The sequence below is a fragment of the Somniosus microcephalus genome, chromosome 33 (genome assembly GCF_052327205.1).
Source record: "Somniosus microcephalus isolate GS21.2 chromosome 33, FLI_Smic_1.0, whole genome shotgun sequence".
Taxonomy (NCBI): domain Eukaryota; kingdom Metazoa; phylum Chordata; class Chondrichthyes; order Squaliformes; family Somniosidae; genus Somniosus; species Somniosus microcephalus.
The window spans coordinates 10,233,991-10,247,703 of record NC_141019.1 but is presented as its reverse complement, the minus strand read 5'-3'; the positions used below and the strand labels follow the sequence as shown (position 1 = coordinate 10,247,703).

Here is a 13,713-nt window from a genome sequence, read left to right as displayed (position 1 = left end):
TGCTGACCTACATTGGCTCCTGGCCTGGCAATGCCTTTAAAATTATCATCCTTGTTTTCAAATCCTCCATGGCCTCGCCCCTCCCCATCTCTCTAACCTCCTCCAGCCCCACAACCCTCAAGATCTCGGCGCTCCTCTGATTTTAATCGCTACACCTTTGGTGGCCGTGGCTTCAGCTGTCTGGGCCCGAAGTTCTGGAATTCCCTCCCTAAACCTCTCCGCCTCGCTCTCCTCCTTTAAGACGTTCCTTAAAACCTACCTCTTTGACCAAGCTTTTGGTCACCTGTCATAATATTTCCTTATGTGGCTCAGTGTCAAATTTTTTGTCTTATAACACTCCTGTGAAACGCCTTAGGACATTTTGCTATGTTAAAGGTGCTATATAAATACAAGTAGCTGTTATTGTTACATAATTTTTAATAAAATATTAGAGTACAACACATAGAATACTCATAATTGTAGCTCCAGTCCGCTCTGTTGCTCCATTTATCTCTTAAGTCTCGATCCAGGTCTAGGGGGTCTCGACAAGAAGTGAGTAAACCTTGAGCTGCAGTAACAGGTTTCCTCTTAGTTACTATTTGGCATTTTATGAGCTGGTGATGCAATTACCCAATGTGGAGAGTGTTTCACAAGACTGGAACTGGAGCCCTGCCAACAAGAGACAGAAACCGCAATGTCAACAAGGAACAAATTCTCTTTTGGCAAAATTCTCTTCCACATTTTAAACACAAGAAAGGTTGAGTACATGGATCACAATGAGAGCAGCAATCACATTACTCAAAGCTGGACAGAACGTTGACATGGGCTTCAAGCAGCGTCTTGAAAGGTCAAAAGAATAACTCTACTTCAAAGCCTGTGTCTAAATTGAAGGAGCTGAGCTTTGATGAGAGCCAGAGTATAGGAGGCAGGCGATTCCTTAAAAATGACTGACAAGCACCGTGAACAGAATGAAGTCCAGGTAGCAGGCACCTTGACAGGCAGGCTGGAGGAATCAGATGCCTTGCAGTATCTCCATGCCTGGGTGTGTTACGAGTTCTCCATCCCACAGCGCAAAGGCTGGAACGAGTGGCATTTTGAACTTGGCCGTTGTTGTGCTAACGACAGCAGCTTTCTCGACGTCTATTAAACTAAGCTTCCTGCTGTCACAGTCCAGGAGAAAGCCCACTCGATCGGGCTTTCCAAAGAACTCGACTGGTATCATCTCACTGGAGGTCATGGAGTACCACTTCCTCTGGAGATAGGCGTACACCCAGGAGCAGTCATTGGCACCAATACATTCTTCTCGTGACATGTTCGTCTCCGCCACACCAATTCGGAACTCCTGTGATCGCTTCACTGTGACCTCCCAGTAATGCCTTCCAGTTGACAGAGTAACGTCGGCCAAGACCACCGCCCACTCTCTGAAGCGTTCAGGGTTTTTTGGCACTTTGCTTGGGTCAATACCTATCACGCGGTGGATGACTCCTGTCTCTTTTTTGAAAAGGTCCAAGCAACCGTGGGCTGTCTTCTCATTCAGTTTGAAATTTAAATCTATAAATGTAAAAACAATGTTACACACTGCTCCCCCAAAACACGTTGCTTAGGAGACATCCCCAGTTAGTCAGTAGAAAGTGCAAAGATTTGTACTTTGTTCTCAGCTTTAATTATGAACTGTTGGGGCTTGGTGTGGGGGAGGGCGGGTAGTGACTAGGGGCCAGGGAGATGGAGACTGGGGGTCGGGGGGAAGAGAGGGAGAAAAGAGGGAGAATAGGGATGGGGAGAGAGGGAGACGGGGGGGGCTCGGGCAGGGGGAAGAGATGGTGACCTTGGAATGGGGGTCGGGGGGAGAGGGAGACTGGGAATTGATGGTCGGGGGATCAGAGCTTGGGTGGATAGAAGAGAGGGAGGTTGGGGGTCGGGCGGGGAGGAAACAGGAGAATGGGGACCACCATTTCCCACAGAGCTGGGAGCAGCAGCAGCGGCGTGAGTGGGAGTGGCACAGAGAGGAGAGCAGCCATTAAAGAGTGAAACCTGCAGACTTTGTGGGTAAATAGTGAAAGATTGTTTGCACTGGTGGCGAATGGGGAATTAGGATTCACACGGGAAGAAACAAGAGGGAAGGGAGAAGGAAGGTTCTTGAAATGAGGACTATTCATCACATGTGGCTATTGAGGTAGAGACTAAAACTTCATTTAAGAAGGGAATGGGATAAATATTTGTAAAGGAGGAATATAAAAGGATCAGGGGGAATGGGGCTACGCGAGAGCGCCCCAGCACAGGCACGGGGGAAGGGGGGGTTGGGGCGAATGAATCCGGTGCTGTAATTGCTATAATTCTATGAAAATTTACCTTATCGAGTCTGAGCACAGGGAGTGGTTTAGAAATGTTGGTACTGAGCTGAGTTTAGGACGATGTGCCCTGTGAGAAGTGCCCCAAACACCGAGCCCACTGCCTTCTGAGCGATCTCTTGCTTTGGCTCAGGTCGGTCCGTACTGGCCGGTTTTGACGTGTGAACTCCAAGTACAGACTCTGACTGAGGCCCCCAGTTCACACGAAACCAGAGTCCAAGGAGATAGGGAAAGATGGGGTTTACTGAAAGTGGCATTGGCTGGGGTGCCTGACCACACCTCGTGCAGTGCAGGGGGATTCTGGCTATGGTTTCAAGAGGTGAATATCAACGAGTTACAGGATTACTACTAGCACTTTGGTCAGTGACACCAGGAGAACTACCCTGCTCTTCTTCAATAGTGTCCTGGGACCTTTTATGTCCACTGAAGACTTGTGCACATAATCTTGGCTGACACTGCAGTGCAGTACTGAGGGAGGCCCCGTCTACCCTCTCAGGTGGACGTAAAAGATCCCACGGCACTATTTAAAGAGCTGGAGAATTCTCTTGGTGTCCTGGCAATTAGTTATCACTCCAGCAACATCAGTAAAACAGATTATGACAAAAGGTCCTCGACCTGAAACGTTAACTCCGTTTCTCTCGATAGATATTGCCTGACCTGCTGAGTGTTTCCGGCACCTAAAACAGATTATCTGGTCATTATCACATTGCTGTTCGTGGGAGCTTGCTGTGTGCAAATTGGCTGCTGTGTTTCCTACATGACAACAGTGATTACACTTCAAAATACTTCATTGGCTGTAAAACGCTTTGGGACGTCCTGAGGTGGTGAAAAGCGCTATAGGAATGCAAGTCATTCTTTGGGGACATCAGAGGCGAGTGCATGGTGCACACAAAGAACGGGCACTTGACCAAGTTGAGCCAAGGACATTTCAGTGTCAGAATGCTGGGACTTCTGCAGAGAGCCAGGAGTGTGTGCAGGGGCCACACTTTAGCTGGAGATAGGCGGGGACTGGATCCGCTCCCCGCACAAAGCGCACGCACTAAAGATCTCTGTGTACTATGAATACCAATACCTACACCGCCTGTGAATGTCGCAGCCGCTCAGGAGCCGCCTCCCTAGCAGCAGTCCCGCTGCTCCCGTTCCTCTCAACACCCACCTCGCTGCCGCCATCTTCTCACGCCTGCTTTCGCAGAGTCACGTACACAACGTCATGACGGCCAAAGGAGCGGAGTGCGCGGCTCCGTCACCAGTCAAACTGAAGCGGGAAATGGCCGCAGATTGTTTACAAACACACATGTTACTCAGTCAATTATTTCAGCCCACTGCTTTTTTTGGTATGGATTTATTCGGTTTTACAACGAACTCTTTGTCTTGATTTCTTAAAGAGACGCTGTCTTTTTTGTTTGCAAACACATGCCACAATAACAAAAACCTCGAACTCCACCACTTTGTATTATATTGTCATGATAAAAACGGCATATAGCTCTTCAGTGTGACAACTTCTCCATAACCAGAACAGATTTATTAAACCACGTCTTTCTCCCAAGTGGCTAGGGATTTGTCTTCACATTCAGAGTTTCTGATCACGCGAGGAAAGGCTTTCTTGCAAGAGTGTTTATGTGTGGATAAAAGTAATTATATTTTTCTTTGTTGCAAAAGCAGAGTGGTTATAATGGGAGACTTTAACTTTCACAGACTGGGCGAAGCAGAACAGCTCGAGCCCTGAAGGCGGCAAATTTCTTGAGTGTATTCGGGACAGTTTTCTGGAACAATATGTTCTTGAACCAACAAGAGAGGTAGGTCATATTAGATTTAGTGATGAATAATGAACCAGAATTAGTCAACAATCTAACGGTAAGGGACCACCTAGCTAACAGCGACCATAACATGATTGAATTCAATATTTGGTTTGAGGGAGAAGGGTGAGTCACGAACTAAGGTTTTATATTTAGGGAAGGTGGACTTTGGAGAGATGAGGCAGAAATTGACCACAACAAACTAGGTGGAACTGTTATAACAACAAAAAATGCTGGAAAAACTCAGCAGGTCAGGCAACATCTGTGGAGAGAAATTTGAGTTGACGTTTCTGTGGTGTATGTAACCTGTTCCACCTTAAGAGAACTTAAGCCTGGTCCACCTTAAGGTACTACTTTCTTTGGCTGCTGTATACGTAATACCGGTGGTGACCACACCGGTATATAAGCACAGTGTAATAATATTGTATATTCAGTATAGTCCGACCTCCAACCAGTAAAGACCTGTTGAATTTACTCTTGTGGTCTGTGTAGTAATTCTCACTATAACACACAGACTTAACAGTGGCGACGAGTCCGATTCTTACCCTGCTGCAGTAATTTCCACGGCGACTTCGTCCACAGACAGGACGTCGAAGAGAGGTTTCCACCCTCATCACCTACGGGAAGACACGTCGAGCGGCAGGCATCGAGCAACCGGAGTGCAGAAGACATCCTGACCTCGAAGCCTCCATCAGCGACTGTCAGCTTCTTCTACTACCTCGTGGTGGGTAAGCCGGGCAGCGACGCGACAGAAAGTCAACCGCGTTGGCTGTACAGACGGGGCTGGGAAGACGGAGGAATAAGGGCGGTGAGGTCGATCGCGACCAGAGATAAGGGCCGGGCCGCTTTCGAGCGAGAGGCGCAGCGCGGGACATCGATCGCGACCGGAGATAAGGGCCGCATTCGGGCTAAAGGCGCAGCATCTGGGGAACCTGAAGGCGCGAGAGCCGCGGTGAAGCGGAGACAGCATCGGGGGACGGGTGAAGACCGCCAAGCGCGGGAAAACCGCCATTTTGTGGGCGGAGGACGACGGCAAGAGCGGGAAGCCGCCATCTTAGATAACATTAAAAATACGATAAATTGCTACGATGCCTAAACATGGGAACATTAATGCCTTCGACAGTGATATAGAAGACTGGGCTATGTATGTAGAACGCATACAAAACTATTGTAAGGCAAATAAAATTCCTGAGACAGATAAAGCACTAACATTACTAAACTTAATGGGTGCGAAGACATACGGGCAATTGAAACACCTGTTATCACCAGATGAACCGGCGGATAAGACGTTCGAACAGATTGTTACTGTCCTAAAAAATCATCTTAGCCCCACGCCGCTGATGCTAGCGGAACAATTTAAATTTTACGATAGAAGACAGCGGCAAAATGAAAGCAATGCTGAATATTTGATGGAATTACGTAAGCTAGCAAAATATTGTCAGTTTGGAACGGGACTGACAGAGGCACTTCGAGATAGATTTGTGTGTGGTTTATTTAAACAGGATACACAAAGGCGACTGCTCGAGGAGAATGAGCTGTCTCTCGAGAAGGCGGTCACTATGGCAGCAGCACACGAGGCCGCAGCGAGAGGCACGGCAGTAATGCAGCTACGGCCACCGGAACTCGGTACAAACAAATTGGGTTTGAGTTCTGTCAAATGTTATCGTTGTGGAAAGACAACGCACGATCAGAACCAGTGTTGGTTTAAAAACCAAGAATGCAGAACGTGTGGCAGGTTTGGCCACATAGCTAAAGTATGCCGGTCAGGAAAGAAGACCAGCAATAAAAAGTCACCGCAAGGAAAATATGCAAAGGTACACAAGGTGACAAAGAACAGTTTGACTGAACAGAAGTCAGATTCAGACGCTAGCAGTAATGAACTGGATAGCTTAAGAATACACAACGTTGGTAAGGATACAGACCTCCAGACAATTTGGGTCACTCTTAAGATAGCAGGAGTCCAAGTAAAAATGGAATTGGACACTGGATCGGCATTGACGGTCATGAATAAGAAAGATTACAGAAGGTTATTCCAACATATTCCCTTACAGGATACGGAGATTATATTGAAAACGTACACGGGGCAAAGAGTGTACCCCATCGGAAAAATAGAGGTAGAAGTGGTCCACAAGGGCGAAGGAAGCCAAGTAATGGACTTATATGTGCTACCTGAAGGAGGTCCACCACTACTAGGACGGGAGTGGATTAGGAAAATGAATATGGACTGGCACTCCTTGAAAGCACTAACGGTAGATTCCGGGGAAACAGCTGTCAAACCTAAACGATTGTCCAGAATATTGGATGAGGCTAAAGAGGTGTTCCAGCCGGGACTGGGACCACTGAGAGGAATTACGGCAAACATCAAGATTGATGAACATGCACAACCAAAATTTTTTAAAGCCAGACCGGTACCCTATGCAATACGACCTGCGGTTGAAGCGGAGCTGGAAGCACTAGAACGTTCAGGGGTACTGTCTAAAGTAGTTTGGAGTGAGTGGGCCACGCCCATTGTTCCCGTTATGAAACGTCCTGCGAACAATAAGCCAGGAGATCCAGGGAAGGTTCGCATCTGTGGAGATTTCAAGATCACCGTTAATCCGGTGCTTCACACGGTGCAGTATCCGCTTCCACGGATTGAGGATATTTTCGCTTCACTGTCTGGCGGGAAACACTTCACCAAGATAGACCTGGCGCAGGCGTACTTGCAGATGGAGGTTGAAGAAGAGTCACGCCAATACCTCACGATCAACACGCATCGAGGGTTGTACCGGTACAATAGGCTGGTTTTTGGTGTGGCATCGGCTCCAGCAATTTGGCAGAGGGCCATGGAGCAGGTATTACGGGGAATTCCAGGCACACAATGTTACCTGGACGACATTCTGATCACAGGTGATGGTGATGAACAGCATCTCGCTAACTTGGAACTGGTGCTCAACAGACTGAAAGAGTATGGACTTAGGGTAAATCGGCAGAAATGTGAGTTCTTCCAGAAGCGGATCTCGTACTGTGGTCATGTCATTGACCGGGAGGGGCTTTATAAGTCTCCTGACAAGATAGCGGCAGTTGTAAAGGCTCCCGCTCCGGAGAATGTCTCTCAGTTGAGGTCGTTTCTAGGATTAATTAACTACTATCATAAATTTCTGCCAAATCTATCCACGGTGCTGCATCCGTTGAACGCTCTTTTACAGAAAGGGGTACCATGGGACTGGGGCGAAAACTGTAAGAAGGCATTTCGCAAAAGCAAAGAATTGATCACCTCAGAGGAAGTGTTGGCTCACTTCAACCCGACACTGCCTATTCGGTTGGCTTGTGATGCTTCTCCATATGGTATTGGGGCAGTACTCTCACATAAATTGCCAAATGGCACGGAAAGGCCAGTCGCGTTTGCATCCAGATCATTGACCTCCGCTGAGCGAAACTATGCGCAGATCGATAGGGAGGCCCTTAGCCTTGTATGGGGAATGAAGAAGTTTAATCATTACCTACAGGGCCAAAAATTCACACTTCTGACGGACCATCAACCGTTGGTGCCCATTTTTAACCCTAAGAAGGGTGTTTCGGTGATGACAGCACAGCATCTCCAGAGATGGTCTCTTTTCTTAGGGGCACATCAATATCAGATAGAATTCAAAGGTACAAAACCACTACCTGAAGATGAAGACACGACGGAAGTTGACCCTGTTGAGTTATTTCATTCGACCATTATCGAGTGTTTACCTGTCACCAACGCAAGTATTGAAAGAGAAACCAGGAACGACCCGACACTGTCCAGAGTCTACGAGGTGACAGTGAAAGGATGGCCAACACGGGGTGATCCTCTGTTACCGGCATTCTCGGCAAGGCGAGACCAGCTGTCCGTCTGCCATGGTACTTTGATGTACGGGACAAGAGTGATTATTCCTCCCAAGTTAAGGGAAAGAGTTTTAAAAGAACTACATGAAGGTCATCTGGGGGGAGTTAAAATGAAAAGTCTTGCTAGGGCTTACGTATGGTGGCCGGGTATTGACCAACAGATTGAGGAGTTAACGAAAAGCTGCGCTGGGTGTCAAAAAGTGCAAAATGCACCTCCGATAGCACCGCTACACCCATGGGAATGGCCTTCAGCCCCATGGCAACGCGTACACATTGACTTTGCTGGTCCATTCATGGACTCCATGTTCCTAATCGCGGTGGACGCACATTCCAAATGGCCAGAAGTCATCAAGATGAATACCACTACTTCAGAAAAGACAATTGCGATGTTAAGAACAATATTCGCAAGGAACGGATTGCCAGAACAGATCTGTTCGGACAACGGACCACAGTTTGTATCGGAAGAATTCCAACAATTCTTAAAGAAGAATGGAGTTAAACATTATACCTCTGCCCCATATCATCCGGCGACAAACGGGTTGGCTGAAAGATTTGTCCAGACATTCAAAAAGGCTATTAAGGCCATGAATGATGATCAGATTCCGCTGCAACACAAGGTCGATAAGTTCCTGATGTCATATAGAAACGCCGATCATGCCGTGACTAACCAAAGTCCTGCTATGATGTTTTATAACAGGAGGTTGCGGTCCAAGTTGGACTTGTTAAAACCAAATGTGCGGAGGGAAGTGGAAAACAAACAGTTTCGGCATATTAACAGCAAGACCACTCGAACTTTCGACGTAGGACAACCAGTGATGGCAAGGGGCTATGGAAACGACAAATGGCAGTCCGGAACAATCCGGGCCAGACAAGGACCTCTGATGTACACCGTAGATATTGGTCATAATGTGATAAGGCGTCATGCGGATCAACTGGTAGAGTCGAGAGCAAGGGTCGAACCCATGGTTGTGACAGACAGCTGTGGAAGACGTTCATGAACCTGAAGCATCTACCTCGGCCGAGAATGTATTTGATGATGATGACACCCAATACATTGGCAACCAACTAGAGGAGGCACCTCAACAACAAGAATCAGAGACCACTGAAAGGCGTTATCCAAGCCAAATCAGAAAGCCTCCTGAGAGACTGAACCTTTGAACTGTTATACCTGAAGTTATATATGTATATATGTTATGTTTATTTGGGGATATGACTGTTAAGCTAAAAAGGGAGGATTGTGGTGTATGTAACCTGTTCCACCTTAAGAGAACTTAAGCCTGGTCCACCTTAAGAAAGGTACTACTTTCTTTGGCTGCTGTATACGTAATACCGGTGGTGACCACACCGGTATATAAGCACAGTGTAATAATATTGTATTCAGTATAGTCCCTACCTCCAACCAGTAAAGACCTGTTGAATTTACTCTTGTGGTCTGTGTAGTAATTCTCACTATAACACACAGACTTAACAGTTTCGGGTTGAACCCTTCTTCAAAACTGGAAAGAAAAGAAATTAGATCGAAGGCAGGGCTGCGATCGGACAAAAGAAGTGAAAGAAACAAAAGAGCTAGACGAGATGGTAATAGGCTGAGATTAGGTGTAAAGTGTACTGGCAGGGCAAGAGATAGCTGCCAGGTGTGAGAGAGAAACAAAAGGAAAGGGGGGGGGGGAAAGGAGTGGAAAAATGTAATAGGTGTAGTGTATGTACCTTTAAGAGAGAACTACTTTTACAGCTCCTGTATACTGTAGTACCGGCAGTGACCACACCTGTATATAAGCCTTGAGCATGCCTCTGTACTGTTAGTCTTTAGACTACCCTCCTCCAGTAAACACCTGTTGATTGTTAATTTACAGCCTCCGTCTAGTTATTAGAAAACATCAACTTTAAGAATCACGGATTCAACAGTGGCGACGAGGTCGATTCAAATCTACCTGCAACTCTGCATTTCCTTTCAAGGATTCGCTCCGGGAGGACGGTGGAAGAAAGTCGAGGCCAGAAGCACGGGCGTCGACCACGAGCAACCGCCCAGTCATCCGGCAGAGAGTGAACATCGCAGGGGAGGCTGTTGAGAGCTGGGCTTAGTTCTCCAGCCACGACGATCCAGCAACAGACTGGCAACAGGTACAGCGCAGACCCTTCCCGGACAGCGGCGGCTGGAGCCGACCGACGGCACAGAAAAGGCCGAGCAGCGTCGACGGGGTAAGAGAGAGGGTGAAGCGCACAGGGCGCAGCCGGGGGTTGAAAACCGAGCGGCGTCGACGGAAAACAAAAAGAGAGAGAGGGTAAAGCAGCAGCCGGGTTCAGGACCGAGCGGCGGCAACGAGAGAGGCGCACAGGAGAACGCGCAGAGCACAGCCAGGGCTCAAGGGCTGAACAGCGTCCGCGGGGGAAAGAAAGGAAGCGCGGGAGACGCCATTGAGCCGCAGAGAAGAAGGGAGAGCGCGGGAGACGCCATTTTAGAAGCCGCAGCGGAGAAGAAGGGCGAGCGCGGGAAGAAAGGAAAGCGCGGGAGACGCCATTTTGTGCCAGCGGAGAAGAAGGGAGAGCGCGGGAGATGCCATTTTAGACAGTTTAATCACACCCAGGGATGCCGAAGAGTGGCAGTATCACTGCGTTCGATAATGAAGTCGAAGATTGGGCGACATATGTGGAACGCATTGAGGTGCACTGCAAGGCAAATGAAGTGCCAGATGCTAGGAAAGCACTGGTTTGTTGAATTCCATGGGTGCAAAAAGTTATGGCTTACTGCGAAACCTAATAACCCCAGAGAAGCCAGTGGATAAGAATTTCGAAAGCATAGTGGAAATCCTACAGGACCACTTAAACCCCACACCGCTGCTGATAGCAGAAAGATTTAAGTTCCACAAAAGGAACCAGCATAAAGACGAAAGTAATGCTGAGTACTTAATGGAACTGCGCAAGCTATCGAAACACTGCCAGTTTGGATTGGGACTAGCAGATACGTTAAGGGACAAGTTTGTGTGTGGGCTTCAAAGTGAAGTAACCCAGAAACGGCTTCTATCAGAAAAGGATCTTACGCTGGACAAGGCTTTCAGCATGGCAGTATCACACGAAGCAGCCGCACGGGGCGCTGCAGAGATACAACGGAGACCGCAAGAATATGGCACCAATGAAATGTCATATGGAGCAGGGAAGTGTTATCGCTGCGGCAGAACAACACACGACCAGAAGGATTGTTGGTTCAAGGACCAAGTGTGCAGACAGTGTGGAAAAGCAGGACACATAGCAAGAGTCTGCAGGTCAGGGAAGAAAACCAGCAGCAAGAAATCTCCACAGGAGAAGTACAAAAAGGTACATAATGGACAGTAGTTCAGACGAACAGAAAAGTGATACAGACTCCGGAAGCAAGGAGCTGGGTTGTCTGAAACTACATAAGATAATCAAAATGGAGGATCACCAGACTATTGTTGTATCCGTGTGTTAATGGAGACACGGAATGCAGGAGTTGGTTTAACAGGTGTTTACTGAACAAAGTCTGGAGGTGAACTAAAAGATACAAGACACTATACAGGCTTATATAGCCCGAGTGGCCACTACCGGCATTACAGTACACAGGGGCTCTTAAAGGCACATACACCACAATTCCTCCCCTTTTAGACAACCAGTACATAACATTTTAAGTAATCATTAATTAACATGTTTACAAGAACAATAATCTACACATTTGCTGCAGTTAATCAATTATAAGTCAGTCTCTCTGGAGGCTTCCTGACTCGGTCCGGATAACGCCTCGGTGGTGTAGTAGTTTTCGGTGGTGTAGTAGGTTCTTTTGGCAAGGTCGATTCGGCTTGAATGCCAGTGTCGGGTTCATCTGGTTCCAGTATCACCGGATCGGAGGTAGATACTATGGGTATCTCTGCTTCATCATTAGGCGTATAGAGTTGTGGTGTAGGTTGTCCCTTTTCGGATGACTCTATGATCTGGTCAGCATGGCACCTTATTATGCTTTCTCCAATGTCCACGGTATACATCAGCGGTCCTAGTCGTGTGCAAATAGTTCCAGGCTGCCATTTCTCGGTACGGTAGTCCCGGGCCAAAACTTGTTGACCTATCTGGAAGGATCTAGTTGGCCTTTCATTCATGCCTTGAAATTGCCGGTTCTCTACGTCCCTTCTGATGTTTGGCTTGATCAAATCCAGCCGGCATCTTAGTCTTCTATTGAAAAACATCATGGCGGGAGTTTGGTTTGTAACCACATGTGTTGCATTCCTGTATGCAAACAAGAAGTTATCTACCTTATGCTGTAGATTTATGTCTTCATTACCCATGGCCTTTATGGCCTTCTTGAAGGTCTGGACAAACCTTTCAGCCAATCCATTGGTGGCGGGATGGTATGGGGCGGACGTGTAGTGCTTAACCCCATTGTTTTTTAAGAACTTCCTGAATTCTTCGGACACAAATTGCGGTCCATTATCAGAACAGATCTGTTCAGGCAGCCCATTCCTGGCAAATATGGTCCTTAATACTGTGATGGTTTTTTCCGTGGTGGTGGAGGACATCTTTATTACCTCCGGCCACTTGGAGTGTGCATCAACCGCGATTAAGAACATTGAGTCCATAAATGGACCAGCAAAGTCGATGTGTACCCTTTGCCATGGCGATGAGGGCCACTCCCATGGATGTAGAGGGGCTTGTGGTGGGGCGTTTTGGACCTTCTGGCATCCTAGACAGCCCTTGGTTATTTCTTCGATGTCTCCATCGATACCTGGCCACCACACAAATGCTCTGGCTAGGTTCTTCATTTTCACTCCACCCCGATGCCCCTCGTGAAGCTCCTTTAGCACTTTATCCTGAAGTTTGGCTGGAATCACCACTCTGGATCCACACATCAAGGTTCCTCGGCACACTGACAGCTGTTCTCTTCTTTGCGAGAATGCTGGCAACAGTGGTTCGCCATGTGCTGGCCATCCCTTCACCGTTAAATCGTAGACTCATAAGAGAGTCGGGTCATTTCTCGTTTCCTTTTCAATGGTAGAATTTGTTACTGGTAGACATTCCACTATGGTTGAGTGGAACATCTCCACTGGGTCCACTGTAGGTGCCTCTTCTACCATTGGCAACGGTAGACGCGATAAACCGTCAGCATTTCCATGCTGTTTTGATCCTTTGTATTCTATGTCATATTGGTGTGCCCCTAGGGAAAGGGACCACCTCTGTAGCCTTTGCGCTGTCATAATGGGAACGCCCTTTTTAGGGTTGAATATGGAGACGAGGGGTTGATGGTCAGTCAACAAGGTAAATTTTTGTCCGTGTAGGTAATGGTTGAATTTCTTCACTCCCCATACCAGGCTGAGTGCTTCCCTGTCGATCTGGGCATAGTTACGCTCAGCTGAGTTCAATGAGTGTGACGCAAAAGCTATCGGCCGCTCCGAGCCATCAGGGAATCTATGCGATAATACCGCTCCTACGCCGTAAGGGGATGCATCGCACGCCAGTCTGATTGGCAGTGATGGGTTGTAATGAGCCAAAACTTCCTTGGACGTGATCAAGCCTTTGCATTTATGGAAGGCACGTTTACAGTCTTCGCTCCATTTCCAAATTACTCCCGTTTGTAGCAGTTCGTTAAGAGGGTGCAGAACAGTTGACAAGTTCGGTAAAAATTTATGATAGTAATTTATCAGTCCCAGGAACGACCTTAATTGTGAGACATTTTCAGGTGCTGGGGCTTTTATGACTGCTTCAATTTTTTCAGGTGACTTATGCAACCCTTCTTCGTT

At 47.5% G+C, this 13,713-nt stretch overlaps 1 protein-coding gene across 1 annotated transcript; it reads right to left on the bottom strand.

Annotated features, from left to right (window-relative positions):
• Window positions 1–399: 399 nt before the first annotated feature.
• spryd4 (SPRY domain containing 4) lies at window positions 400–3,545 on the bottom strand. The gene is made up of 2 exons (XM_085972647.1): window positions 3,404–3,545; window positions 400–1,530 (listed from the first exon to the last, which is right to left on the bottom strand). The coding sequence occupies exons 1-2, from the start codon at window positions 3,495–3,497 to the stop codon at window positions 992–994; spliced, it is 633 nt and encodes a 210-aa protein (XP_085828773.1). The 5' UTR covers window positions 3,498–3,545; the 3' UTR covers window positions 400–991.
• Window positions 3,546–13,713: the final 10,168 nt, after the last annotated feature.

What these genes read in the sequence shown, in the direction of transcription:
- spryd4 (XM_085972647.1), bottom strand. Translation starts at nt 3,497, where the DNA reads ATGGCGGCAGCGAGGTGGGTGTTGAGAGGAACGGGAGCAGCGGGACTG. An exon ending in CTGCGACATTCACAGGCGGT is followed by an intron (nt 1,531 to 3,403) that starts GTAGGTATTGGT and finishes TTACATTTATAG; the next exon opens with ATTTAAATTTCAAACTGAAT.